Source organism: Rhinatrema bivittatum, chromosome 5, assembly GCF_901001135.1.
Source record: "Rhinatrema bivittatum chromosome 5, aRhiBiv1.1, whole genome shotgun sequence".
Taxonomy (NCBI): domain Eukaryota; kingdom Metazoa; phylum Chordata; class Amphibia; order Gymnophiona; family Rhinatrematidae; genus Rhinatrema; species Rhinatrema bivittatum.
Window position 1 is genome coordinate 264750976 of NC_042619.1, and position 26196 is coordinate 264777171.

Below are 26196 nucleotides of genomic sequence, written 5' to 3' on the forward strand. Positions count from 1 at the left end.
TCTATCAAGCCCAGCATCTTGTTTCCAACAGTGGCCAATCTAGGCCACAAGAACCGGGCAAGTACCCAAAAACTAAATCTATTCCATGTTACCGTTGCTAGTAATAGCAGTGGCTATTTTCTAAGTCAACTTAATTAATAGCAGGTAATGCACTTCTCCTCCAAGAACTTATCCAATCCTTTTTTAAACACAGCTATACTAACTGCACTAACCACATCCTCCGGCAACAAATTCCAGAGTTTAATTGCGCGTTGAGTAAAAAAGAACTTTCTCCGATTAGTTTTAAATGTGCCACATGCTAACTTCATGGAGTGCCCCCCTAGTCTTTCTATTATCCGAAAGAGTAAATAACCGATTCACATCTACCCGTTCTAGACCTCTCATGATTTTAAACACCTCTATCATATCCCCCCTCAGCCTTCTCTTCTCCAAGCTGAAAAGTCCTAACCTCTTTAGTCTTTCCTCATAGGGGAGCTTTTCCATTCCCCTTATCATTTTGGTAGCCCTTCTCTTTACCTTCTCCATCGCAATTATATCTTTTTTGAGATGCGGCGACCAGAATTGTACACAGTATTCAAGGTGCGGTCTCACCATGGAGCGATACAGAGGCTTTATGACATTTTCCGTTTTATTCACCATTCCCTTTCTAATAATTCCCAACATTCTGTTTGCTTTTTTGATTGCCGCAGCACACTGAACCGACGATTTCAATGTGTTATCCACTATGACGCCTAGATCTCTTTCTTGGGTAGTAGCACCTAATATGGAACCTAACATTGTGTAACTATAGCATGGGTTATTTTTCCCTATATGCATCACCTTGCACTTATCCACATTAAATTTCATCTGCCTTTTGATGCCCAATTTTCCAGTCTCACAAGGTCTTCCTGCAATTTATCACAATCTGCTTGTGATTTAACTACTCTGAACAATTTTGTATCATCTGCAAATTTGATTACCTCACTCGTCGTATTTCTTTCCAGATCATTTATAAATATATTGAAAAGTAAGGGTCCCAATACAGATCCCTGAGGCACTCCACTGCCCATACCCTTCCACTGAGAAAATTGTCCATTTAATCCTACTCTCTATTTCCCGTCTTTTAGCCAGTTTGCAATCCACAAAAGGACATCGCCACCTATCCCATGACTTTTTACTTTTCCTAGAAGCCTCTCATGAGGAACTTTGTCAAACGCCTTCTGAAAATCCAAGTATACTACATCTACCAGTTCACCTTTATCCACATGTTTATTAACTCCTTCACAAAAGTGAAGCAGATTTGTGAGGCAAGACCTGCCTTGGGTAAAGCCATGCTGACTTTGTTCCATTAAACCATGTCTTTCTATATGCTCTGTGATTTTGATGTTTAGAACACTTTCCACTATTTTTCCTGGTACTGAAGTCAGGCTAACTGGTCTGTAGTTTCCCAGATCGCCCCTGGAGCCCTTTTTAAATATTGGGGTTACATTTGCTATCCTCCAGTCTTCGGGTACAATGGATGATTTTAATGACAGGTTACAAATTTTTACTAATAGGTCTGAAATTTCATTTTTTAGTTCCTTCAGAAATCTGGGATGTATACCATCCGGTCCAGGTGATTTACTACTCTTCAGTTTGGGCCGGATTTACGTGCGCAGGGCCCTGGCGCGCCTATTTTGCATAGGCCGCCGGCGCACGCAGAGCCCCAGGACGCGCATAAGTCCCAGGGCTTTGTAAAAGGGGCATGTCGGGGCGTGTCCTAAATGACGCGGCGTTTCGGGGGCGTGAAGCGGCATTGCGGGGGCGGGCCCGGGGGGTGGTCGAGGCCTCCGGACCAGGCCCTAGGTCGGGTGATGGCACGCCAGCAGCCCGCTGGCGCGCGCAGATTTACGTCTGCTTTTAGCAGGCATAAATCGTGCAACAAAGGTAAGGGGAGGTTTAGATAGAGCCGGGGGGGTGGGTTAGGTAGGGGAAGGGAGGGGAAGGTGGGTGAAGGAAAATTCCCTCCGAGGCCGCTCCGAAATCGGAGGGAACAGGCAGCGCGCGCTGGGCTCGGCGCGCGCAGGTTGCACAAATGTGCACCCCCTTGCACGCGCCGACCCCGTATTTTATAAGATACGCGCGGCTACGTGCGTATCTTATAAAATCCAGCGTACTTTTGTTCGTGCCTGGTGCGCAAACAAAAGTACGTGCTCACGCAAAATTATAAAATCTACCCCTTTGTCAATCATGCCTACCATATCTTCTAGGTTCACCGTGATTTGGTTCAGTCCATCTGAATCATTACCTATGAAAACCTTCTCCAGTACGGGTACCACCCCAATATCCTCTTCAGTAAACACCAAAGAAAAAAAATCATTTAATCTTTCCGCGATGGCCTTCTCTTCTCTAAGTACCCCTTTAATACCTCGATCATCTAACAGACCAAATGACTCCCTCACAGGCTTTCTGCTTCGGATATATTTTAAAAAGTTTTTACTGTGAGTTTTTGCCTCTATGGTCAACTTCTTTTCAAATTCTCTCTTAGCCTGTCTTATCAATGTCTTACATTTAACTTGCCAACGTTTATGCATTATCCTATTTTCTTCTGTTGGATCCTTCTTCCAATTTTTGAATGAAGATCTTTTGGCTAAAATAGCTTCTTTCACCTCCCATTTTAACCATGCTGGTAATCGTTTTGCCTTCTTTCCACTTTTCTTAATGTGTGGAATACATCTGGACTGTGCTTCTAGAATGGTATTTTTTTAACAATGACCATGCCTCTTGCACATTTTTTACTTTTGTAGCTGCTCCTTTCATTTTTTTTCTAACAATTTTTCTCATTTTATCAAAGTTTCCCTTTTGGAAGTTTAGCACGAGAGCCGTGGATTTGCATACTGTTCCTCTTCCAGTCATTAATTCAAATTTGATCATATTATGATCACTATTGTCAAGCGGCCCCACTACCGTTACCTCTCTCACCAAGTCCTGTGCTCCACTGAGAATTAGATCTAAAATTGCTCCCTCTCTTGTCGGTTCCTGAACCAATTGCTCCATAAAGCTATCATTTCTTCCATCCAGGAACGTTATCTCTCTAGCGTGTCCCGATGATACATTTACCCAGTCAATATTGGGGTAATTGAAATCTCAGAGCAAAGACCATCCTCCATTGCCCAATCTACCTGTGGGCGACGGCTTATGCCACTTTTCCACCAAGTGGCTAACCATCACCACCGACCGCCTGGTGCAAGCAATTGTCTCTCAAGGCTACCATCTAAATTTCCTCTCCATTCCGTCAGATACTCCACCTTGGCCGGGGTGGCCCTCTTCCGATCACTGTCTTCAACTGCAGCAAGAGGTATCCTCCCTGCTGCAAGCAAATGCCATAGAACTGGTTCCTGTCGTCCAAGGAGGACACGGATTCTACTCCCGATACTTTTTAATTCCAAAAAAGACTGGAGGGATTCACCCAATATTAGACTTAAGGGCTTTAAACAAACATCTTTGGAAAGAGAAATTTTGGATGGCAACCCTGGGCTCTTTGCTTCCAGTTCTTCAACGAGGGGATTGGCTTTGCTCTCTAGACCTCAAAGACGCATTCATGCACATCGCAATTAACCCGTCTCACAGAAAATACCTCCGCTTCCTTGTTGGGAACCAACATTTCCAATACAAAGTCCTCCCGTTCGGCCTAGCATTAGCCCCTCGGGTGTTCACAAAGTGCCTAGCTATAGTAGCTGCATACTTAAGAAGACTGGACATTCATGTCTATCCTTACCTGGACGACTGGTTACTGAAAGCTCAGTCATCGGAAGGAGTTCTGCACTCCCTCCAACTTACCATGCAATTACTACTCTGATTGGGATTTCTGATCAGTTATCAGAAATCTCACCTGACTCCATCTCAGTTCCTTTCCTTTATAGGAGCGGATCTCGACACGGTCCAAGCAAGAGCTTTTCTTCCCAGGGACCAAGCTCACACACTAGAGTCATTGGCACAGAGCATACGCTCTCGTCAAACCACGACGGCGCGTCGATCCATGTAACTCCAATGGCTCGTCTAGCCATGAGAGTAACTCAATGGACATTAAAGTCCCAGTGGTCACAGGCACATCATCCAATGTCCAACATTGTCCACATCACCCGGCGACTTCGTCTCTCACTGGCATGGTGGATCCTGGAGTCCCATCTACTTCAAGGCCTGCCTTTTCAAGCTCCAGAACCTCAAATAATTTTGACAACCGATGTTTCCAACCTAGGTTGGGGAGCACATGTCAACAACCTGCAAACTCAGGGAACCTGGTCAGCGGAGGAGTCGCAACATCAAATAAATTTTCTAGAGCTCCGAGCAATCCAATATGCTCTCTCTGCCTTTCGGGACTGTTTGTCCAACAAAGCAATCCTGATCCAGACAGACAACCAGGTAGTGATGTGGTACATCAACAAACAGGGAGGAACCAGATCCTACCTCCTTTGTCAGGAAGTGGCACAGATTTGGGCTTTTGCTTTATCCCAGGCTATGCTTCTCAGAGCAACCTACCTGGCGGGTGTGGACAATGTTTTAGCGGACAATCTCAGTCAGGAATTCCAGCCCCATGAGTGGTCCCTCAACCCTGTAGTTGCAGACAGTCTATTTCAGAAGTGGGAGGCATCCAACTATCGACCTATTCACATCTCTGCAGAATCGCAAGGTGGACAACTTCTGCTCTCTCCATCGCAGTCGCAACATTCCACTTCGGGATGCTTTCGCCCTCTCCTGGAGGGAAGGTCTACTTTATGACTACCCACCACTTCCTCTCATCAGCAAGACTCTCGTGAAGCTACGCATGGACAAGGGTCTCATGATTCTCATAGCCCCTTACTGGCCACGTCAGGCTTGGTTTCCCATCCTTCGGGATCTCTCACTGTGTCCACAGATTCCTCTAGGCTCGGACCCGTCCCTGATATCTCAGAGGAACGGCCAATTGCGCCACCCCAACCTTCAGGCCCTGTCTCTGACTGCTTGGATGTTGAAAGGTTGATCCTTCAGCCTCTAAATCTTTCGGAATCTGTATCTCAGGTCCTGTTAGCTTCACGAAAGCCTTCTACGAGAAGTCTTATCATTCAAAATGGAAAAGGTTCTCGTTGTGGTGCACTTCAAAGGGGTTAGATCCTTTTACCCCTGCTGGATGCAGGGTTATTGCCATGCTGGGCATGCCCAGTAGGTGCCAGTCAAAGTTCTAGAAACTTTGACAAAAGTATTCCATGATTGGCTTCATCAGATGATGTCACCCACATGTGAGGACTAACATCCTGTTGTCCTGTGACAACACCTGTTACAGGTAAGTAACTCTGCTGAATGCAAACTTCTTGCATGACAAGGTTTATGTTTTGGTGCATTTGCTTGCAGACATTTGTCTGTTTGACATTGCATGTTTCATAATTTTATTCTGTGGCATCTTCCCTTTTCCATTATCAACAACTGCCGAATATCAACTAAAAAATGGCTGACTGTTGAAATCATTATAATGATTCTGTTAATGATCTTGGGAATTTTATGTAAAAATAAATAGCAACAGCATTCTTTCCTTTCCCCCTTAGAAAGCGACTTATCTGAAGAACCCACCCAGCTCAGCTCTATTAAGGACACGGTAGTCATCATTTTCAGCATCCTGTTTCCTATCATTCTCCTAATTGCCATTCTCATAGCAAATCAAAGAGAGATCAGAAGATGTTGCACAAAGAATGAGTAAATACAAATCTCCACTAATAAAATAAAATAGTTTTCTCTTTTCAGTACAAGAAATAGAAATATATTTACTAAAGTAAAAAAAACCTTCTTGTATCAGATGGCATATTCCATATTAGCATATTTATGCATGCTGCACTTGTAAACATTTAATTAGTAGTAATAATTTTTTATTGCAACTATTCTTATTAAGAATTAAGACTAATGGCATGATATATATTACAGATATTTTATAACAAGCCTCTAAACACATTAACATGAACGTTTTCTTGTAAAAAAGATAAAATTTGTTTTGATACAATTTCTTTCACACGTATATTGATTATGGCTAGAGAAATATATAATAGTATGAACATTAGGGATTGGGGGTGGGGCAGTGAGGGTAGACATGAGAAAATAAAAATGATTAGCAGGAGTTAAATTTGTATAGCATCTGTCTCTCAAACTGGAGGCCAGTGGTGTTTCAAGGTCACAGAGTGAATATACAGAAACCGGCAGAAAGCTTATATGGAATTCAATTCTTCAGTGCCTAGTTATAGCGTTTTAACCAAAATCAGGAAACTGGTTTCATTTACTGTTAATATTCTGAAGAAATTACCAAAATTTCTATACAGGTTTTGTATTAAGAATATAAGAACATAAGGAGTGCTATGCTGCTTCAGACCAAAGGTCCATCAAGTGGCTAATCTAGATCATTAGGAAGTACCTGGAAGATCCCAAAGTATAGATCCAATTTCTTGTTGCTCACTTCCAGCAATAAGCAGTGGCTTTCCTCAAGTTCTCCTGGCTAATAACTGCTTATTAATTTTTCCTCCAGGAATTTATCCAAGTCATTTTTAAACCCAGATGTGCTAGATGCCTTGACTACATTCTTTGGTGACAAATGGTGCACTGAGTGAAAAAAACCCAATGACGTTAGCAGCTGCTACTCGCTCATTTGTCGCTCATCTCCAGTTAACTTAAAAGTAATCCGATTAAGCGTTTTCCCAGTTACCCCTTTCGTTATAATACTTTATAATTGAGTAGACGGACTCAGTTGTTGGTATATAAAATTGGCCGCAGCTTTTATTGAAACATAACGTAATAACTTTGTAAAATTACCCGAGCCGGCAAGGGGAGGGGGTTCTTCTGCTGCCCGCCGCGTGGACCAAGCAAGGCAGCCAGACGATAAGGGCCCCCCGCCTTGTTCCCGAGCAAGGGGGCCATCGCCTCATACACCTCCCGGCACTCACGGCTACCCTGCCGTGGCGTGATGACACCAGCACCACATGTAATGCCCCTGTACCGGCCCGGGTACCCGCCCCCATAAGCTGCGACAAAACAATAATAACATTACAAATATAGCACTTCCTTACTAACATTGATTACTATCTGAACATATGACATAAACGTTGGGTGGGTGGGTTGTTTCCTAAATGCCGGCGATCCAAAAGGAGCGCTTCCGGCGAGTTGCAGCCCCTTTATGGGGCTGTTGACGTCATCCTAGTGCGCTGTCGGCGCATCCTACCCCCGCCTCCGCTTGCCCTGCCCCCCCCCCTGTTGAGCCTTCCCGTCTCGTTCGCAGCCTTCCTTCGCTTGCGCGCGCTGCCGTCATGGGTGGGCCCGAGGTAGAGACCCGGGCCCACCTTGACGTTAGCAGCTGCTACTCGCTCATTTGTCGCTCATCTCCAGTTAACTTAAAAGTAATCCGATTAAGCGTTTTCCCAGTTACCCCTTTCGTTATAATACTTTATAATTGAGTAGACGGACTCAGTTGTTGGTATATAAAATTGGCCGCAGCTTTTATTGAAACATAACGTAATAACTTTGTAAAATTACCCGAGCCGGCAAGGGGAGGGGGTTCTTCTGCTGCCCGCCGCTTGGACCAAGCAAGGCAGCCAGACGATAAGGGCCCCCCGCCTTGTTCCCGAGCAAGGGGGCCATTGCCTCATACACCTCCCAGCACTCACGGCTACCCCGCCGTGGCGTGATGACACCAGCACCACATGTAATGCCCCTGTACCGGCCCGGGTACCCGCCAAAACACGAGGTAGGGAAGGACCCTTGTCTCGTGTCCCCCATTAATCTAAAGCTGCGGCCCGTTTTATGGGGCTAGGGTCTCAATGGCATCTTGTATGGTTGTATTGAAAATGTCATATCCTATATCAGAAAGATGAATCTGGTCAGGTCTGAAGAGACCTGGGGACATGTCGTCAGCCCACTGATGGCGTATCTGCAATCCTCCCAATTTTTGTAACCAGACTCCGACCTGTCTGTTAATTTTCTTCCTCCCTCGTCCCCACAGCTTTGACTGTTTCCATCTTGGTCTGTGAATGATATCTGACCAACAGACCATTGTACCCGGGAATAGATGTAATATGGAGGTGAGGTCGCTTTTTACGCGCTGAATGAAGCGTCGACCTGTGCTAGTAAGCAAGTCATTGCCTCCTAAGTGAATTATTAAGATAGTGGGTGGTGCTCTGGCTTGTTTAAGTTGTTGTAGGAATGGCAATAAGTGTTCCCAGAGCATTCCGGACTTGCCCATCCATTCGATACGCCAACCTTTTTGCGCGAGACCCAAGTGAGTTCCATACGATCGTTCACAAGCTCTTTTTGCCGCCCATCGAACGTAAGAGTGTCCCACCAGCCATGCAATACGGTGACGGGTATCTGCAAAATAAAATAAGGAATTAAACAGTGTTGTGAACCGTGGTAGCTCTGTCCAAGCGAACATAGGAGTTGTAGGCATTGGAACGCCAGCGGCCAATTTTTTTGATTGCTTCGGTGTGCAGCCCAGCTAGTGCTGCACTTGTGGCTGCCCCAATGCGGAACGAGTGGGTGGTGAAAGGTTTTGGGTCCATTTTAATCTGATGTATGGCAGCTCTTAGAATTGCGGAGAATTGGAACCTGGTGAGAGGCGTGCCGTTCGCATGTATTAACAAGTGTGCTCCACCGTTGGGACGGATTTCAAGATATTTTCTCATGTTACTTATTGGACATGTAAAGCAGGCTGGGACTTTGTTCAGCGAGATGGTCGTGCCTCGTCCTGCTTGGTCCGTTTTTGATTTATGAATAGTCAAAGTGATTTTTGTAGGGGTGTAACTGACGTTTTTGAAAAGTAAACCGCTGGTTCCGCAGTCGTTCTTGTTAGTGGCCACCAGTTCGCTCACTCGGAAGGCGCCAAAGAATGCCAAGCTGAATGCTAGACGAAATAGACTAGTTTCGAAAGGTGAAGAGCAGATAGCAGGTAATTGTGTCCATAACTTTGTGAGCATGGTGTGCGTGATGGGATGCCTTCTGTCTGTGGTTGTTCTTTCATTTTTTGCCCAACCTGCCAGCATTTTTTTCAGAAGGAATGATTGGATGGGATCGCCCCATCCACGGGCTTTTATGAAGAAGGCCAATCCGGCTAGACATTTTTTAACCGTGAGTCTTGATGCGCCGCGCGATTTTGCAGATGCAATATAACTGGCCAATAGGTCCTGACTTATTGGGCCTTGCTTCCATCCTCTCTCATGGAGGAACTTGGCGACTGCTTCGTAGCCTCGGCAATAGGATTTCCAAGTAGATGTAGTGAGGGATGTACGTATTAAGTCGCGTGTTGTTTTTGTCCAATGCTCCATAAGCGCGGTGGCAGTGGTGTTGCTTGCTCGTCTGCTGTTGGAACCTGCGCATGAAACAAAGTCCATTTAGCATGGGAAAGTGAGTCCACAGAGCCATTACATATACCGGGCACATGCTTAGCGCATATCGTGATATTGCTATGCAAGGCTTCTAACACTATTTCTCGAAGTAAGTTAACCACTCTAGGGCATTTTGCAGATTGTGAATTCAAGACGTGCACCACGGCCATGTTGTCGCACCAAAATATTATGTGCTTATTTTTTAACCTTGAGCTCCAAAGAACAAGAGTCACCCAAATAGGAAATAGTTCCAAGAAAGTGATGTTCCTGGTGAGGCCTTGTGTTATCCAGTCCTCTGGCCATTTTTCGGTGCACCATGAATTGTGGCAGATTGCTCCGAAACCCCATCCTCCGGATGCATCCGTGTAAATAATTAAATCAACGTTGGATAATGGGGTGTCCTGCAGCATGGATATGCCATTGAAGTCGTTAAGAAATGCACTCCATATGTGGAAATCAGCACGGATCTCCGCCGTCACTCGTAGGAAATGATGTGGCCGTCTAAGTCCCATTGTGGCCGCTGCGAGTCTCCTCATGAACGCTCTCCCCATGGGAATAACTCGGCATGCGAAGTTAAGGGAACCGAGAATAGACTGGGCAGCGCATAGTGTAATCTTTTTTGCTGTGGAAACCTGTTGGATATTGGTTCATAGTTTGTTAATTTTGTCCACAGGCAGTTTAGCAATCATTCGGTTAGAATCGATTTCGATTCCTAAGAAAGAGATAATGGTTGTGGGACCCTCTGTTTTTGTGGGAGAAAGGGGGACACCAAAATTGTGGGAAACGTTCCTGAACTCGGCTAGTAGATTGTAGCAGGAATTGGTATGGGCCGGTCCCACGAATAGGAAGTCATCAAGGTAATGAATAATATTGTGTGAGGCCGTTCTTTGCTCCGTAACCCAGTGTAGGAATGAACTGAATAGTTCGAAGTAAGCACATGAGATAGCACACCCCATGGGCATACATTTGTCAAAGTAGTAAAGGTGGTTAAATGTGAAACCTAGTAGAGGAAAGCTGTCCGGGTGGACAGGGAGTAACCGGAAAGCCGATTCGATGTCCGCTTTTGCCATGAGGGCACCGTAACCGCAAGTGCGCACCAATGCAATTGCGGAATCAAAGGAAGCATATTGGACGGAACATTCGGCCTGCGGCAAGTGATCGTTGACAGAGCGACCTGGTGGGAAAGACAGATTCTGTATCAAGCGGTATTTCCCTTGCTCCTTTTTTGGGATAACCGCTAATGGGGATAGAAACATGAGCGGAAATGGTTGCTCCCTGAATGGACCAGCTATTCTGCCATGTGTGATCTCCTCCTGTAACTTGGATTGAACGATCTGCTTGTGTGTGGTTGTGGATCGTGCATTCTTGGTGTGCAATTGTTCGATGTTACCTTGGAAGGGAATGTGAAAACCTTGTCGAAAACCCTGGGCAATTTTTTGTGCCTTTTGCTGGTTTGGATATATATCCAACCATGGAAGCATTGCCTGCAACCTTATGGGTGAAGTAGCTTTGTCAAAAGGGGGCACTGGTGTTGACATTTGGCTTACTCCCAGCTGCTTGCTTCTTGGGGCATTTTGTGAAAGGGTGAGGCGCAGCACATCCGGTGCAGATATGTTTGTATTTGCAGTCTGGGAAGGTGCAGACAGTCTTATTGAATCTCCAGCATGTATTATCCTGTCCCTGCGTTCTTTGACGGTATCGTCCCGGGGATGTTCGTCTTGTAAGCCTAGGTCTTCCTCCATGATCATTGGATTTTCTGGTCATATGATTGATCCATAAGTTCACGTCTTGGGTGCCCCAAGTCATGAATTTATTCTCCTCCATCTTATCTCTAAATTGTTCGTCATAGTTGAGCCAAGACCAGCTGTCATGCTGTTGGTAGGCCCGCATAATGTTGACTGCATAGCTCAACATGGGACCATATTGAGTGGGATCTCGATGCCCTACAACGCTGATCATGTGCATGAAAGACATGATCCAGTTAATAATGGTCTTCGGTATTTTGACTTCTTTTGATTAGGTTGCTGATCCTGCCCTTCGTTTTTTTCTTTCTCCGGGCTTGCGTCTCCCATGAAGTATGGAGAAAATGTCGATGTATTTGCGTTGTTTAATTTTCTTTCGTAATTTTTTGGGCACATTCTCCCAAAGCTCTGATAGGATGGTTAACGCAGGTGGACCTCTGGAATGTGTGTCCGGATTGTTTGTGTGTGCAGGCAGGTCGCTGTCGCTAGAGGACACAGAGGTGGAAGAAGAGGAAGATGTGGAGCTGCTAGAAGTGGAACTATGTCTGCGCTTGCGCCTGTACCTGCGTTTTGATTTCTTGTTTGCGCCCGCGCCTTGCGTCATGTTCTGCTCTTGACCATATAACCCACACTCACCAGCATCATGCTGTCGCCTATGCGACCCGCCCCCAGCAGCCTCGAGTTGCTGCTTATGTAATTCACACTCACCATTGTTCCTAGGATGTAGGCGGTTTTCTTCTTGGGCACTGGTGGAAGGCCTTTCTCCGTCGAATTGGTTGAGGTGTGAGGAAACGGTATTGCTGTGGTAGGTATTGCGTAAACCCTTTGTTGGTAAGGAATGGTTGTGATGGGCTTCATCAAGGTGAATGTCTGGAAACTGTGAAGGGCACCGTATAAATTGTTCATCATGATGATATTGAGCGGTCTTACTCGGCGATTGTCCGTACGACCGAGGTTGGTAATAATGAGAAATAGGAGTCTCGCCCCGTATGTGTGTTGTGTTCATATCTGTCTGTGCGTATGGGATGTTGTCGGCATGGGGAAGTCCCGCAGCATCCATCTCGGGGAAATGCATAGAATTCCTGCTTCTGTTGTGATTTGGCAGTGGATCCCGTGAAGGCTCTCCCTCGTGGTAAAGGAAAAAAGGCCTCTCTCTGTCATAATGTGTTGAAGGTTCGCGATTCGCGTCTCCACCATGCTTGCTTGCGGAAAATCTTGCTCTGTTGTAAGGAGGGTATGCATCCCATCTGTAATTGGGTATTATGGGCTCCGAATCGTTAATGTAACCATCGATATCCTGGATGCTATCCTCATGTATCCTATCAAATGGAAGTGGTATGGAGCCCGGTGATCCGTGATGTGAAGGAATTAGAAGCCCCGAGTCAGACATGACAGATGTGGTATCTGACAACGCCAAGGGCGTAGGTGGAGGATTGTCGTCCGCAGGCTTTGTGATGTCATTGGTGTGTTGCTCTGGTGCAGGACGGGTAATTCCTCTTACAGGACGGCTTCGACCTCTACTTCTAGTTGTGGCTCTGCTTCTTCCGGAACTTCTTGTGCAAATAGGGCTTCTTAATTTCGTAGGGGAATCCCTCGGAATGGGTGATGGGTCATTGCCATCGGGAATAGTTTTTGTTGTTCTTCCTCTTCGCCGGCTGGCCGAGATGTTCCGCCCGGATTTTCTAGGTTCCATTAGCTAAGAATGAGAATCCTGCTAAATTATGAAAATGGGAGATTAATGAAATGGAATAAGAAGCAGGAGAAAAATTGTATATATATAACCTAACAATGTGATATTGAAAAAAAATTTTTTTTTTTTTAAACAGTAGTCGAACCTGTGTCTCTCTGTTTAGTGAACCGCAGGTATACCAGGAGGATGCACCACCGTCGTTATGTCACCTGTGTCAAAAGGAAAAATTGTAAAGTACCTGGGGGAGAGAAATGGAAAGTTATTTAAAATAAACCATCAACCGTCATATGTATTAAATAATGTAATATAAATAAAATATTTTATTTTTAATTTGTTTTTGTTTGGTTTTTTTTATAGGAATCATATGGCAGATGGTGTAGAAGAAGACAAGAATTCATCTGTTATATATAATAGAGAAGGAAGATAAAGAGAGAGGAATTGAATCCTGGTCCCCTTGTTCATAGGTCACAGCTAAGACCAGTAGGCTACCCGAATAGTATAACAATAACAGTTAACCGAAGCATACATATCTTGCAAATCGATAAAACCTCCAAAAAAAAAAAAAATTAAATTGTTTATAAAATCCTCAGGGATTATTACCAAAACTTCCATCTTTCTTTATTGTATGACAGCATTGGGTTAAATTGTAAATAATGGGAATGTGAGGAAACCCGCACTCCATATTACCGAAACCCGGCACCTCGTGGCAGGCTATGGGGGGGGGGGGGCCCCCGCTGCCTGAGTGGGCCCTGGAGGAGAGCCGCGTAAACGGGGCATTAAAAGCCTGATTACTCCCCCCCCCCGCTCACCGTAGCATGGGGCATTCATGCATGCCTCCACCAGAAGCCATGCGCAGGTCGCACACCCGCCGCCTCAGTGACCGCAAGGACGGCATCTCAATTCCACTGCCCCAGCGTCCCCGCAAGGATCGCCGCCCAAATGGGGCATAAACAGCCTGCCCATCCTCCCCCCCCCCCCCCGCAGCAGTGCGCCGCCGCCACACCCGCCGCACCAGTGCACCCGCTGCACAAGTGTCCATGCTAGGATCGCAACTCAAAACAAAAACGCTGCCTCAGTGTCCGGCAAGGACAGGCGCTGCAATGGGCATCAACAGCCCGCTGCCCCCCCCCCCCCAGCCTCCCGCACCTCATGGAGGGAGCACTGCGCTGTCTCCGGGGCAATCACAGCCTGCCTTCCCACACCCCCAAGTCCCCGCCTCCTGCACACCATCACTGGGAGGGGAACGCCGCTCGCAACGCCGGCCACCACGGAGACGCAGCACCAGCGCATGGGAGCCGGGGATCGCGTGGGGGAACGAAGCTGCCGCTAGCACGCTGCCGCACGAGTAGGCAGGGCCGCAGCACCGGGGATTGCGCAGCGCACGGGAGCCGGGGAATCACGCAGGGGAATGAAGCTGCCACTAGCACGCTGCCGCCCGAGTAGGCAGGGCCGCAGCACCGGGGATTGCGCCGCCGGGAGCAGCACCGTGGCAAACGACCAGGCAAGGCCCCCCTAGAAAATGACGCAGCAGTAGGAACACGCCGCCCCGGAGTAAGACGGGGCCGGTGCCCAAGAAGCCATGCATGGAAACAGGCGCGGCCAGATCTACGAACCTGCGAAAGAACTCAGCATTCTCCTCTGGACCCCACGGCAAACGCCGGCAAGGCAGATGACTAGGCCGAGAAGCAGAAACAGGAAAACAACTCACTGTGCGGGGGGAAAGGAACTGAACTCGGAGGCTCAGAGGCAAGAGGCAAGTGTTGTTTCCTAAATGCCGGCGATCCAAAAGGAGCGCTTCCGGCGAGTTGCAGCCCCTTTATGGGGCTGTTGACGTCATCCTAGGGCGCCGTCGGTGCATCCTACCCCCGCCTCCGCTTGCCCTGCCCCCCCCCCCCCCCCGTTGAGCTTTCCCGTCTCATTCGCAGCCTTCCTTCGCTTGCGCGCGCTGCCATCAAGGGTGGGCCCGAGGTAGAGACCCGGGCCCACCTTACTTTCTCCAATATGTTTTAAATCTGCTACCTGCTAGTTTCATGGATTGTCCCTTTGTGTCTTATGTGGAAATTACTGTAAGTGGAATATACCCGGTAGGCCCCTTGGCCTGGCTTTGAACACTTCTGTCTATACCAATTTAAAAGCTTTAAAGAAAAATTTGTAATCACTAAAGAAACAGAAGGCAATTAGCTTTCTTCCTTATTTTAGCTGATCGAGCGAGTGCACACAGACAATGCAGGCCACCAGTGGCAACCCAAGATATGAGAGCTCTGAGTGACGTAGCAACAATTCACACCCTATAAATGATCTTAAGACACTGTAACAGGTACTAGAGAAATCAACAGTGAGCATATACTCTACATGAATATTAATGGTATTTCATCTATATGCATTAAATTCCAAGAACACATATTTCCTAAGAAATTACAGTTAGCATTTTGGAGTAAACAACTCTAAATATTACTTTCCCTGTACATACCAGATGGTGGGTTATGTCCCCCGTCCAGCAGATGGAGTCAGAGCAAACTTCGGAGGGTGCTGGCATATAAGCTGGTGCACCCTCCCCAGATCCTCAGAATCTCTCTGACTCCAGCAGATGTGAGTAGGGGAACCCAGTGCTTCCCCTGTCTGGTGGATATCTTTTTTTCCACATTTTTCTCTCTTTCTTCAGGTTGGATCAAGAAGAACCTTGTTTTAAAAAAAAAAAAAAAAATTCTTGAGCTTAGTCAGCATTTCTTACCCGGGCTGTTGCAGTCCCGGTGTTCTTGCCAGCAGGACTGTTTTTTCTTTCCCTCGGTCCCCTCTCTCTCTTCCCCTCCTTCAGCCCAGGGGTAAGTTTTCCATTTGTTGTTATTTTTTGTTCTCAGGGGTCTCTTCGTCTCCGTCTCGGCAGCAGGGGGTGATTGCTGGTGGAGCCAGCCCCTCCCCCCCCTCCGAAGCGCGGTCTACTGACCCCCCCCCCTTCAGCCCCGCGAAGCTCCATTCCCCGGGGCCGCCGCTGCAGGGAGGTAGCATTCCCCTGCGGCCCTCGTGGGGGGGGGGGGGGGGGCTCTGAGTTGAGCGAAGGCGCGCCGCGTCTGCTCCTCCCACGCAGTTTCCCGGCTCTTCTGTCTCCCGCGCGACCAATCCACCCCCCGGGTCTGCGAGATGCAGCGCCCACGATGTCCCTCCTGCGGCGGCCCGAGGCTGGGGGGGATCGCGGGATGGACTTTGCGGCAGGTGTCTCCCTGGAGGGGAGACTAGCCCTGCTCCTCAGACAGCATCTCCGCCGCGCTCTTCTGAGTGCCGCGGGCCTCGGGGCTTGGCCCCGCCCCCTCCTTTGGCGGGAGAGGCGGCCATCTTGGAGCTGGAGGGCAGCGTTTGCTCCGATACAGAAGGAGCACAACAGGATTTCTCACCGCCATCGCCCCCAATTCGGAACCCGGGTCCGCCACTGGCCACCTCAGAGCCCCCCAGGGACCCACTCCTCCACCCCCCCCCCCCCCCGCTGCCGTCTGCCTTTTCGGCCGACTTTGTAGTGCTGATGCTCAAGGCCTACCTGCAGAGCATGCAGCAGCCGGGGGGCTTAGTTCCGGACCCCCTGCCCGCTAAGGTTCCCCGGATAGCGGGCACAGCGACCCCAGTGCCTGGGGTCGCGGAAGGGGACCCCAGGGTACACTTGGCTCTGCCCGTGGGGGGGGCGGCGCCTTTACCGGACCCAGGGGGAGACCCGGTGTCGACGGCAGATGATGATACTCTTCTGGCAGCCCATCTAGAATGCGACGATCCGCGGGTACTCCGGATCTTTCGTAAGGAGGAACTGGTGGATCTTATCCCTCACGTACTGCAAGAATTGGACCTCGATCCGCCCGTCGAGCCGCCAGGTCCCCCGGCTCTCACCGTTGCCTCTTCCAGCAAAAAGGGGGATCCGGTCTTGGCAGGTCTGCGTCCCTTGGCTCGGACCTTTCCGATCCATGATTCCTTCCTCCAGCTCTTGGTGAGAGAGTGGGACACCCCGGAGGCCTCCCTCTGAGTCGGCAGAGCTATGGACAAGCTCTATCCTCTCCCAGGAGACTTTCTGGATCTCCTCAAGGTCCCTAAGGTTGACTCGGCGGTCTCTGCAGTCACAAAGCGAACTACAATCCCGGTTACAGGGGGCACGGCCCTCCGGGACCTCCAGGACAGGAAGCTAGAAGTCTGTCTCAAGAAGATCTTTGAGGTTTCGGCCCTGGAGGTCCGCGCGGCCATCTGCGGCTCCCTCACACAGAGGGCCGGGCTCCGGTGGGTGCAGCAGCTCCTCACCTCTCAACAACTGCCACCGGAGGAGGCGGCACAAGCGGATCGCCTGGAAGCCGTCATTGCGTATGGGGCTGATGCCCTCCACGACCTGCTGCGTGTCCTAGCAAGGACAATGATATTGGCGGTCTCCACCAGATGCCTCCTGTGGCTTCGTAACTGGGCGGCGGACGCATCGTCCAAATCAAGTCTGGGGCTCTACCTTTCAAGGGAAGGTTTCTATTTGGAGAAGACCTCGACCAGATCATTAAATCCCTGGGAGAAAATGCGGTACATTGGCTGCCCGAGGACCGCCAGCGTTCTTATAGTCCGTCTTCTACCGCCAGGAACCGTTCCCGCACCCAGCGCCGATACAGGGGCGCCAGGCAACAGGGCCCCAGGACACCCTCAGCCAGGTCCCAGTCGTGGCCGCAGGCCGCCCAGGGACGCCTCGGCGCAGGGATCCTCGGGTAAGCCTCCTCAATGATGCCAGACCAGTCCACTCCTCGCTTCCCCGGATCGGAGGTAGCATCGCTCTTTTCTACGAGGAGTGGGTCAACATCACCACGGATCAGTGAGTCCTGGACATCCTAAGGCACGGCTAAGCATTGGAGTTTGTACGTCGTCCAAGAGACAGGTTCATCTTCTCACCCTGCGGATCAAGCCCCAAGCACCTGGGAGTGCGTCAGACTCTGGACAGACTTCTGGATCTAGGAGCTATATCTCCCGTCCCCTCCGGAGAGGTGGGCTCGGGGCACTATTCAATTTACTTCGTGGTCCCCAAGAAGGACGGCACATTTCGTCCCATTCTAGATCTCAAGGAAGTGAACAAGGCGCTCCGAATATCCCGCTTCCGCATGGAGACCCTTCGCTCAGTCATTGCGGCAGTGCACCAGGGGGAATTCCTCGCTTCCTTGGATCTGTCAGAGGCCTATCTGCACATCCCGATCCTAGTGGCTCATCGGAAGTTCCTCCGCTTCAAGTTCTTGGGCCAACACTTTCAGTTCCAGGCCTTACCTTTTGGCCTTGCGACCGCCCCCAGAACTTTCACCAAGATCATGGTGGTAGTGGCGGCCGCGCTACGGCGAGAGGGGATCCTGGTCCATCCTTATCTGGATGACTGGCTCATCCGGGCGAAGAGCTTCTGACAGGGGCAGGCGGCAGTCGAGAGAGTGGTTCGCTTCCTCCAGTCTCTCGGCTGGGTGGTAAATTTCAACAAGAGCAGTCTCCAACCGTCTGGGCTGGACTGGCCAGCATGCTCCCATGTTTGGCCAGTCCTTCTACTCATCTTCTTTTCAGTTTAACTACCCAACATCCTTCCACCAACCTGTTACGGGTTTCAGGATGCCCTCCTTACCAAATTCCATCCCCGTCGTTACGCCTTTTGCACGTCTTTGGGTGCATTTGGTGCACTCTCGGGCATCCTCATCTCGGTACTCACCCATATGTGAGGACTACCATCCTGCTTGTCCTGTGAGAAAGCAGAGTTGCTTACCTGTAACAGGTGTTCTCACAGGACAGCAGGATGTTAGTCCTCACGAAACGTATGTACCGTAGACCCAACTCCCACGGAGTTGGGTCTACATACGTTTTATTATTATGTTTCGCTTGCACTTTTTGCTATAAGACGAGACTGAGGGGAGACACCTGTGGCCACAGGGATAATTGCAGGCTGAGCATGTTCAATGCACTCAGTGTGCCAGTGTCAGTCAAAGCTTTAAAGAAACTTTGGCAGAAAAGTTTTCCGTAACAGGGCTCCATCCACTAACGTCACCCATATGTGAGGACTAACAACCTGCTGTCCTGTGAGAACACCTGTTACAAGTAAGCAACTCTGCTTTATTTATGAATCAGTAAAAGCAAGTTTGCTTACCGTAAACGATGTTTCCATAGATAGCAGGATGAATTAGCCATGCTGTCATGGGATCTGTCAATCAGGCCCGGGAGGCGGAGCTTGTCAAAGCAGAGAACAGAGCTTTGCTCTCTGCAGCTGCGTGTGTGTTCCCGCGCAGGAAAGTAACAGAATCTCCTCAGTCTGTGATTGTTATAAAAGTGGACCCCTGTCTCGAGGTAGACAACTACCGAAGGGCGAGGCCGCTGGACAGGAAGAAGTTGATTGAAGACTTCACCCTGGAAGCACGCAACCCCCCCAGGAGGAACCTGTAGGGATCCGGCCGCTGGGACTTAGGAGACTCCTCAGAGGACTGAAGAAAGGTCTGGATGCAGGCGCCTCCTGCAGGTCGTGGATTCCAGATGGCTGGCGCCTCCAGCAGGTCGAAGCAGTCAGAGGACGGAGTCGTAGAGAAGTCCAAAGCCGGTCCGGGGGTTCGGTACACAGACGAGGTCAAAATCCAGTCCAGGGTCTAAGCAGGAGAAGGGTCCAACGCCGTACCAGGATCAAGCCAGGAGAAGGGTCCAACGCTGTACCAGGATCAAGCCAGGAGAAGACACGTCCACCAGTCCAGAAGTCAGAAGCCAAGAATCAAACCATGGAGCAGGGAAGCAGAGCGGGATGAAGAACCAGGAACAGAGAACACAGGAGCAACCTCAGGCAGGAACCTCGATACCAAGGCAAGGTCTGAGAACCAGACCTTACCTTAAATACAGGATGTTTGGAGGCGGAGTTTCTGAGAGGACCATGACAGTTTCCTGTCATGGCCCCTTTAAGAGCAGTCTTCAGCCGCGCGCAGCCCTAGAAGATGTGATGTGGGCGGAGCCAACCCCGAGGAGCCAGCCGGCTCGAACAGATGCAGCAGCGACCACAGGAGAGAGGCAGAAGGGCAGCCTGCCCTGCTGGAGCCCCGACCGACTCCCGAAGCCCCAGGTACATTTACCCTTGCACCCGCCGGCCCGGTCTAAGCCGCGGATTGCCATGACCTGCGGCCATGACACCTGGCCCCGGTCGCCGCTTGCCGCGGCCGGCGGTGCTAACAGTACCCCCCTCCTTTATACCTCCCCCTAGAAGGTTTGGGTTTATCAGGGTGTTTGGAATGAAAGTCCTTGAGCAGAGACTTGTCCAATATATTCTTCGCCAGCTCCCAAGAATTCTCCTCAGGTCCAAATCCCTCCCAAGCTAGGAGGTACTCCCAAGTAGTGCCCCGTTTCCGGACATCCAAAACGTCCCGTACTTGATGTTACGAGTATATGTGGAACCAAGACAGTAGACCGCTTACCTTGTCCAGGGAGGAGTTGGAATAGTTCCTCGAAAGGTCCGGGTCTGGGCAGGCAGCCGACAAGAATATCCACAAGGCAGTCCGGGTCAAGGCGGGCAGCAGGCAAGAATATCCACAAGGCAGTCCGGGTCCAGGCGGGCAGCAGGCAAGAATATCCACAAGGCAGTCCGGGTCAAGGCGGGCAGCAGGCAAGAATATCCACAAGGCAGTCCGGGTCAAGGCAGGCAGCAGGCAAGAATATCCACAGGGCAGTCCGAGTCAAGGCAGGCAGCAGGCAAGAATATCCACAAGGCAGTCCGGGTCAAGGCAGGCAGCAGGCAAGAATATCCACAAGGCAGTCTGGGTCAAGGCAGGCAGCAGGCAAGAATATCCACAAAGCAGTCCGGGTCAAGGTAAGTAGCAGGCAAGCAGCACAGGAACGCAGCAGCAGCAGCACCAACGAAACACCACTGTGGCCGAAGCAGCGAAGAGAGGAAGAGACGTCTTAAAATAGCCTAAGTTTCCCGCGCCGGAGCAGAGCCCCGTCAGTGTCTGACGTCATAGGGGGCGTGGCCTCGCCCCGAATCGCGCGGGGCCGCTTCAAGGAGGAAGTTACTGCAGATGAAGCGCAGCGGCGCCTGGGAGCTCTTGCAACGGTAACAGTACCCCTCCTGCAAGGCCCTCCTCTCCCCTCCCTGGGTCTGGGCTTGAGAGGAAAGCGCTGATGGAATTCCTTGAGTAGACGAGGTGCCTGGATATTCTGAACGGGCTCCCATGTGTTCTCCTCGGGTCCAAAGTTCTTCCATGAAATTAAGTATTGTAGCTGACCCCTAGATCGTCTGGAATCCAGAATCTCCTCAACCTCGAACTGGTCATCATTCTGTATGAAGTGTATATTGAGCGTCCTTCTTTTAGAGGGCCATGAAAAAATTGCCGGTTTAAGCAGGGAAACGTGGAAGGTGTCATGAATGCGCAGAGAGGACGGCAAACGTAATTTGAAGGTTACTGCATTAATCTGCTTTTCAATAGGAAAAGGCCCAATAAAACGAGGTACAAATTTCAAAGATGGCATGCGTAGACGAAGATTGCACGTGCTCAACCAGACGAGATCTCCTGCCCGATGTCGGGGAGCCGGACCTCTCCTCTTGTCTGCTTGGAGCTTCATTTTCGCAACATTCTGTAATAATAGGGCTCGTGTCTACTTCCATAAATCGGTTAGAGACTTCATAGTGGTATTGACTGCCGGACAGATAGAAGAAGTGGCTATGGGTACCAGAAGCTGTGGATGTCTTCCAAAGACGACAAAAAAAGGAGACTTCCCAGTGGCTTGAGCCAAATGATTGTTGTGGCATATCTCTGCCCAAACCAAAAGAGATGCCCAGTTATCTTGACATTTATTGACATACGATCGGAGGAACGTTTTTAAAGATTGATTTGTATGCTCCGTAAGTCCATTCGTTTGAGGGTGGTACGCGGAAGAAAATTCAAGTTTAATTTTAAGAAGTTTGCATAACTTCGTCCAAAATCACGCAGTAAATTGCACACCCCTGTCTGAAACAATGCTAAGGGGTAATCCATGTAGACAAAAAATGTGCTGAATGAAAAGTCTGGCTAGTTCTGATGCAGACGGCAATCCTGGAAGTGGAACAAAATGAGCCATCCTGGAAAATCGGTCCACTACCACCCAAATTACAGTATTATTGTCGGACATCGGCAGATCAGTAACAAAATCAGTGGCAATGTGGGTCCAAGGTGTGACCGGCAGTGGCAACGGTTGAAGAAGGCCCAGGGGCCTCCGCCTTGGACTTTTCTGGGCAGCGCAAACAGGACAAGACTCCACATATGCCTTGATATCTTTTCTCCATTGAGGCCACCAATAATGTCTGGAAATCAGGTCTCTGGTACGGGCAATCCCTGCATGTCCTGCCAATTGAGCATCATGTGCCCAACGCAACACTTTTGCCCTTAAACGTTTAGGAACCACCTTCTTGCCGATAGGAACCGTAAATGTAGTGGCAAGCAGAATTTTTGCAGGGTCTATTATGTATCAGGGAGTTTCGGGCGTGTCATCAAGGTTGAAACTTCTCGAAAGGGCGTCCGCCCGCAAATTCTTCTCTGCCGGTCGAAAATGAAGAACAAAATTGAATCTGCTTAAAAAAAGTGCCCACCGAGCCTGTCGGGGATTTAGCCGTTGTGCTTTTGCTAGATATTCTAGATTTTTATGGTCCATTTAGACCGTTACCGTATGTCGCGACCCCTCCAAGAGGTGACGCCATTCTTCAAAAGCTAGTTTTATGGCCAAAAGTTCCCGATCTCCAATGGTATAGTTCTTCTCTGCTGAAGAAAATTTTTTGGAAAAGAAGGCACATGTCATCAATCCTCCTTTCTCATTAGGTTGTAAGAGAACTGCCCCCACCCCCACGGGTAAAAGGTTTGTTGGGATTGGGGCGCCTAAGGCAGGTGTCTTTAAGGAACTCCTCTTTTAGTGTAAGAAAGGCATGAACCGCCTCCTCCGGCCAATCGTGAATCAGAGCTCCCTTCTTTGTGAGTGTAGTCAGAGGAGCCACTAATGAGGAAAATTCTAGAATAAATTGTCTGTAATAATTGGAGAATCCCAAAAATCTTTGCAAGGCTTTTAACCCTGTCGGTTGCGGCCAGTTCACAATGGCTCTGCATTTGTCTGGATCCATGGATAACCCCTTGCTGGAGATAATATATCCCAAGAATGGTAACTGGGTCTTGTGAAACATACACTTCTCCAACTTGACATAGAGTTTATTCTCCCTGAGGCGTTGAAGAACCTGTCGTACATGCTCCAGGTGCTGTTCCATAGTATCAGAAAAAATCAATATATCGTCTAAATAGACAATGACATGGGAATAGAGGATGTCACGAAATATATCATTAATCATGGCTTGAAATACCGCGGGGGTGTTACAAAGTCCAAAGGGCATAACCCTGTACTCATAATGACCATCATGTGTGTTAAATGCTGTCTTCCATTCATCCCCGTCTCGAATTCTAATTAGGTTGTAGGCTCCTCTAAGGTCCAATTTCGTAAAAATCTGGGCACCTTTGATCCGATAAAATAACTCTGAGATCAAGGGAATAGGGTATCTATTCTTCCTGGTAATGTCATTCAAGCCCCGATAATCAATACAAGGATGTAAGGTTCCATCCTTCTTTTTAACAAAAAAGAAGCCCGCCCCGGCAGGTGAAGTGGAGGGTCTGATAAATCCCCGTGTTAGGTTCGCCTGAATATAATGAGTCATGGCTGCTGATTCAGGTTCAGATAAGGCATAAATCCTGCCTCTGGGAGGAACTTTCCCAGGGAAAATATCAATAGCGCAATCATATTCTCGATGAGGTGGTAATGACTCAGCCTGTCTTTTACTAAAGACATCCGCGAACTCTTCATAGGGAGCGGGAATAGGTGAAGAAACCTGCACACAGTGGATTTGACCCTTCTGTACTTTCTGTAAACAGTTCTGAAGACAAAACGGACTCCAATTCACCAATTGTAAGAAAGCCCAGTCTAGTTGGGGCTGATGTTTTCGTAACCAAGGTAGGCCCAGGATAACTTGATTAACTGAAAATGGAAGCACTTAAAGTTGAATACTCTCCTGATGAAGAACCCCAGCATTCATAAGGATGGGTTTGGTAATCAGAGAAATTCACATGCCCAGAAGTTGCCCGGATACAGAGGTGACCGACAGAGGAATGGGTAATGCTTCCACGGGAATTTGATGAGTCTTAACCAGGCTTTCTTCTATGAAATTGCCGGCCGCCCCTGAGTCTATGAAAGCCTGAAATGTAATCGGTTCCTGTTGTATGGTGAAGGTTACTGAGGAGAGGGAATGTTGGGACCCAGGGAGGCCTCGCCTACCCGACCTAGGTCCGAGAATTTCCCGCCTTGTTGGGGCATTTGTTAACTAAGTGCCTGGTCCCGGCGCAGTACAAACATAGATTTCTTAATCTTCGCCTTTGTCGCTCCTCCGGAGATAACCTATGCATAGGTTCTCTCCTCCGGAGAGAACCTATGCAGAATCTATCAATCTGCATAGGTTCCACAGTGTTAGCAGACTCCTCAGACGAACGTGGAACAACAATGGGTTGCTGAAAGGTTGGCGCCAACCTATAAGTTCTTCGACTGCCCAAACGCTCTCATGCTCTCTCCTGAAAGCGTAAATCTAACCGGATGGCTAAGCGGATAAGCTCTTCCAATGATTCCGGAGGATCTCTGCCCGCTAATTCATCCTTGATGGTATCAGATAGCCCTTGTCGAAAAATAGTGGTGAGACTGTCCTCTCCCCAGGTGAGTTCCGCTGCCAGGGTTCGAAATTGGATAGCATATTCAGCCACTGAGCGAGAACCCTGCTTAATTTATAGTAGGTGATTGGCTGCCGAGGTAGATCGACCTGGTTCATCAAAGATGAGACGGAATTCCTTTAAAAATCTGTCCAGATTATTAAGGAGAGGATCTTCTCTCTCCCACAAGGGTGATGCCCAAGCCAGGGCTGGCCCCTCCAATAATGACAGGATGAAAGTGACCTTAGTCTTGTCTGAAGGAAATGAGGATGGCTGAAGAGAAAAATGCATCTGACATTGATTAATGAAACCTCGACATTGAGCGGCAGTTCCGTTGAATCGTGGTAGCGGAGATAGCCATATCGGAGCAGGTACATCACTGCCAGAGGCAACCGGAGCTGCAGATACATGGACGAGAGAGTCCATGCGGGCGACTAACCGGTCTAGGGCTCCAGTAACTTGGTCAAGGACCCCCTGTTGTTGTTGAAGCCGGGACGCTAGCCCCGGAATCGCCTGAAGTGCGGTCAAATCCACTGGTTCCATGGCTTCGGCCAACTGTTACGAGTATATGTGGAACCAAGACAGTAGACCACTTACCTTGTCCAGGGAGGAGTTGGAATAGTTCCTCGAAAGGTCCGGGACTGGGCAGGCAGCCGACAAGAATATCCACAAGGCAGTCCAGGTCAAGACAGGCAGCAGGCAAGAATATCCACAAGGCAGTCCGGGTCAAGGCGGGCAGCAGGCAAGAATATCCACAAGGCAGTCCAGGTCAAGGCGGGCAGCAGGCAAGAATATCCACAAGGCAGTCCAGGTCAAGGCAGGCAGCAGGCAAGAATATCCACAAGGCAGTCCGGGTCAAGGCAGGCAGCAGGCAAGAATATCCACAAGGCAGTCCGGGTCAAGGCAGGCAGCAGGCAAGAATATCCACAAGGCAGTCCGGGTCAAGGCAGGCAGCAGGCAAGAATATCCACAAAGCAGTCCGGGTCAAGGTAGGTAGCAGGCAAGCAGCACAGGAACGCAGCAGCAGCAGCACCAACGAAACACCACTGTGGCCGAAGCAGCGAAGAGAGGAAGAGACATTTTAAAATAGCCTAAGTTTCCCGCGCCGGAGCAGAGCCCCGTCGGCGTCTGACGTCATAGGGGGGCGTGGCCTCGCCCCGAATCGCTCGGGGCCGCGTCGAGGAGGAAGTTACTGCAGATGAAGCGCAGCGGCACCTGGGAGCTCTTGCAACGGTAACACTTGATACCGTTGCAAGAGCTCCCGGGCGGTTTTCGGGTAGGCCACTTGAGGACCAATGGCTTCAGAAGAGACATGTGGAATGAGTTGTGAATTCTTAATGTAGAGGGTAACCGAAATTGGTAGGTCACCGGACCTAACTGTCGCAGTACCTGGAAAGGTCCAATATACCGAGGAGCCAGTTTCATAGAAGGGACTCTCAAACGGATATGCCGGGTGCTGAGGCACACCTTCTCCCCGGGATGAAACTGAGGAGCCCGCTGTCGATGTAGATCCGCAAATTTCTTAGCGGAGAGAGCTGCTTTCTGTAGCATCTGTTGAGTATGGACCCACAGCCGTTTCAGCTGAGTAGCCGTTAGCTGAGCTGCTGGTGACGGAACAGGCAGGGGTATAGGTAAGGGAGGCCTGGGCTGATGACCGAAGACAATCTGAAAAGGGGATGCCCCCGTAGAGGTACCAGCATGCGAATTGTGAG

The 26196-nt window shown here is 49.3% G+C and overlaps 1 protein-coding gene across 2 annotated transcripts in view; it reads left to right on the top strand.

The window, feature by feature from the left end:
• Positions 1 to 13332, top strand: part of LOC115092719 (disintegrin and metalloproteinase domain-containing protein 9-like) — a 506232-nt gene extending 492900 nt beyond the window's left edge. For both annotated transcript variants that reach the window (XM_029603960.1, XM_029603961.1), the window contains 2 exons: positions 5538 to 5685; positions 13137 to 13332. In XM_029603960.1, the coding sequence (XP_029459820.1) occupies positions 5538 to 5685; positions 13137 to 13206 (218 nt within the window). In that variant the 3' untranslated portion in view covers positions 13207 to 13332. The remainder of the gene's footprint in view (positions 1 to 5537; positions 5686 to 13136) is intronic.
• The last annotated feature ends 12864 nt before the right edge of the window (positions 13333 to 26196 follow it).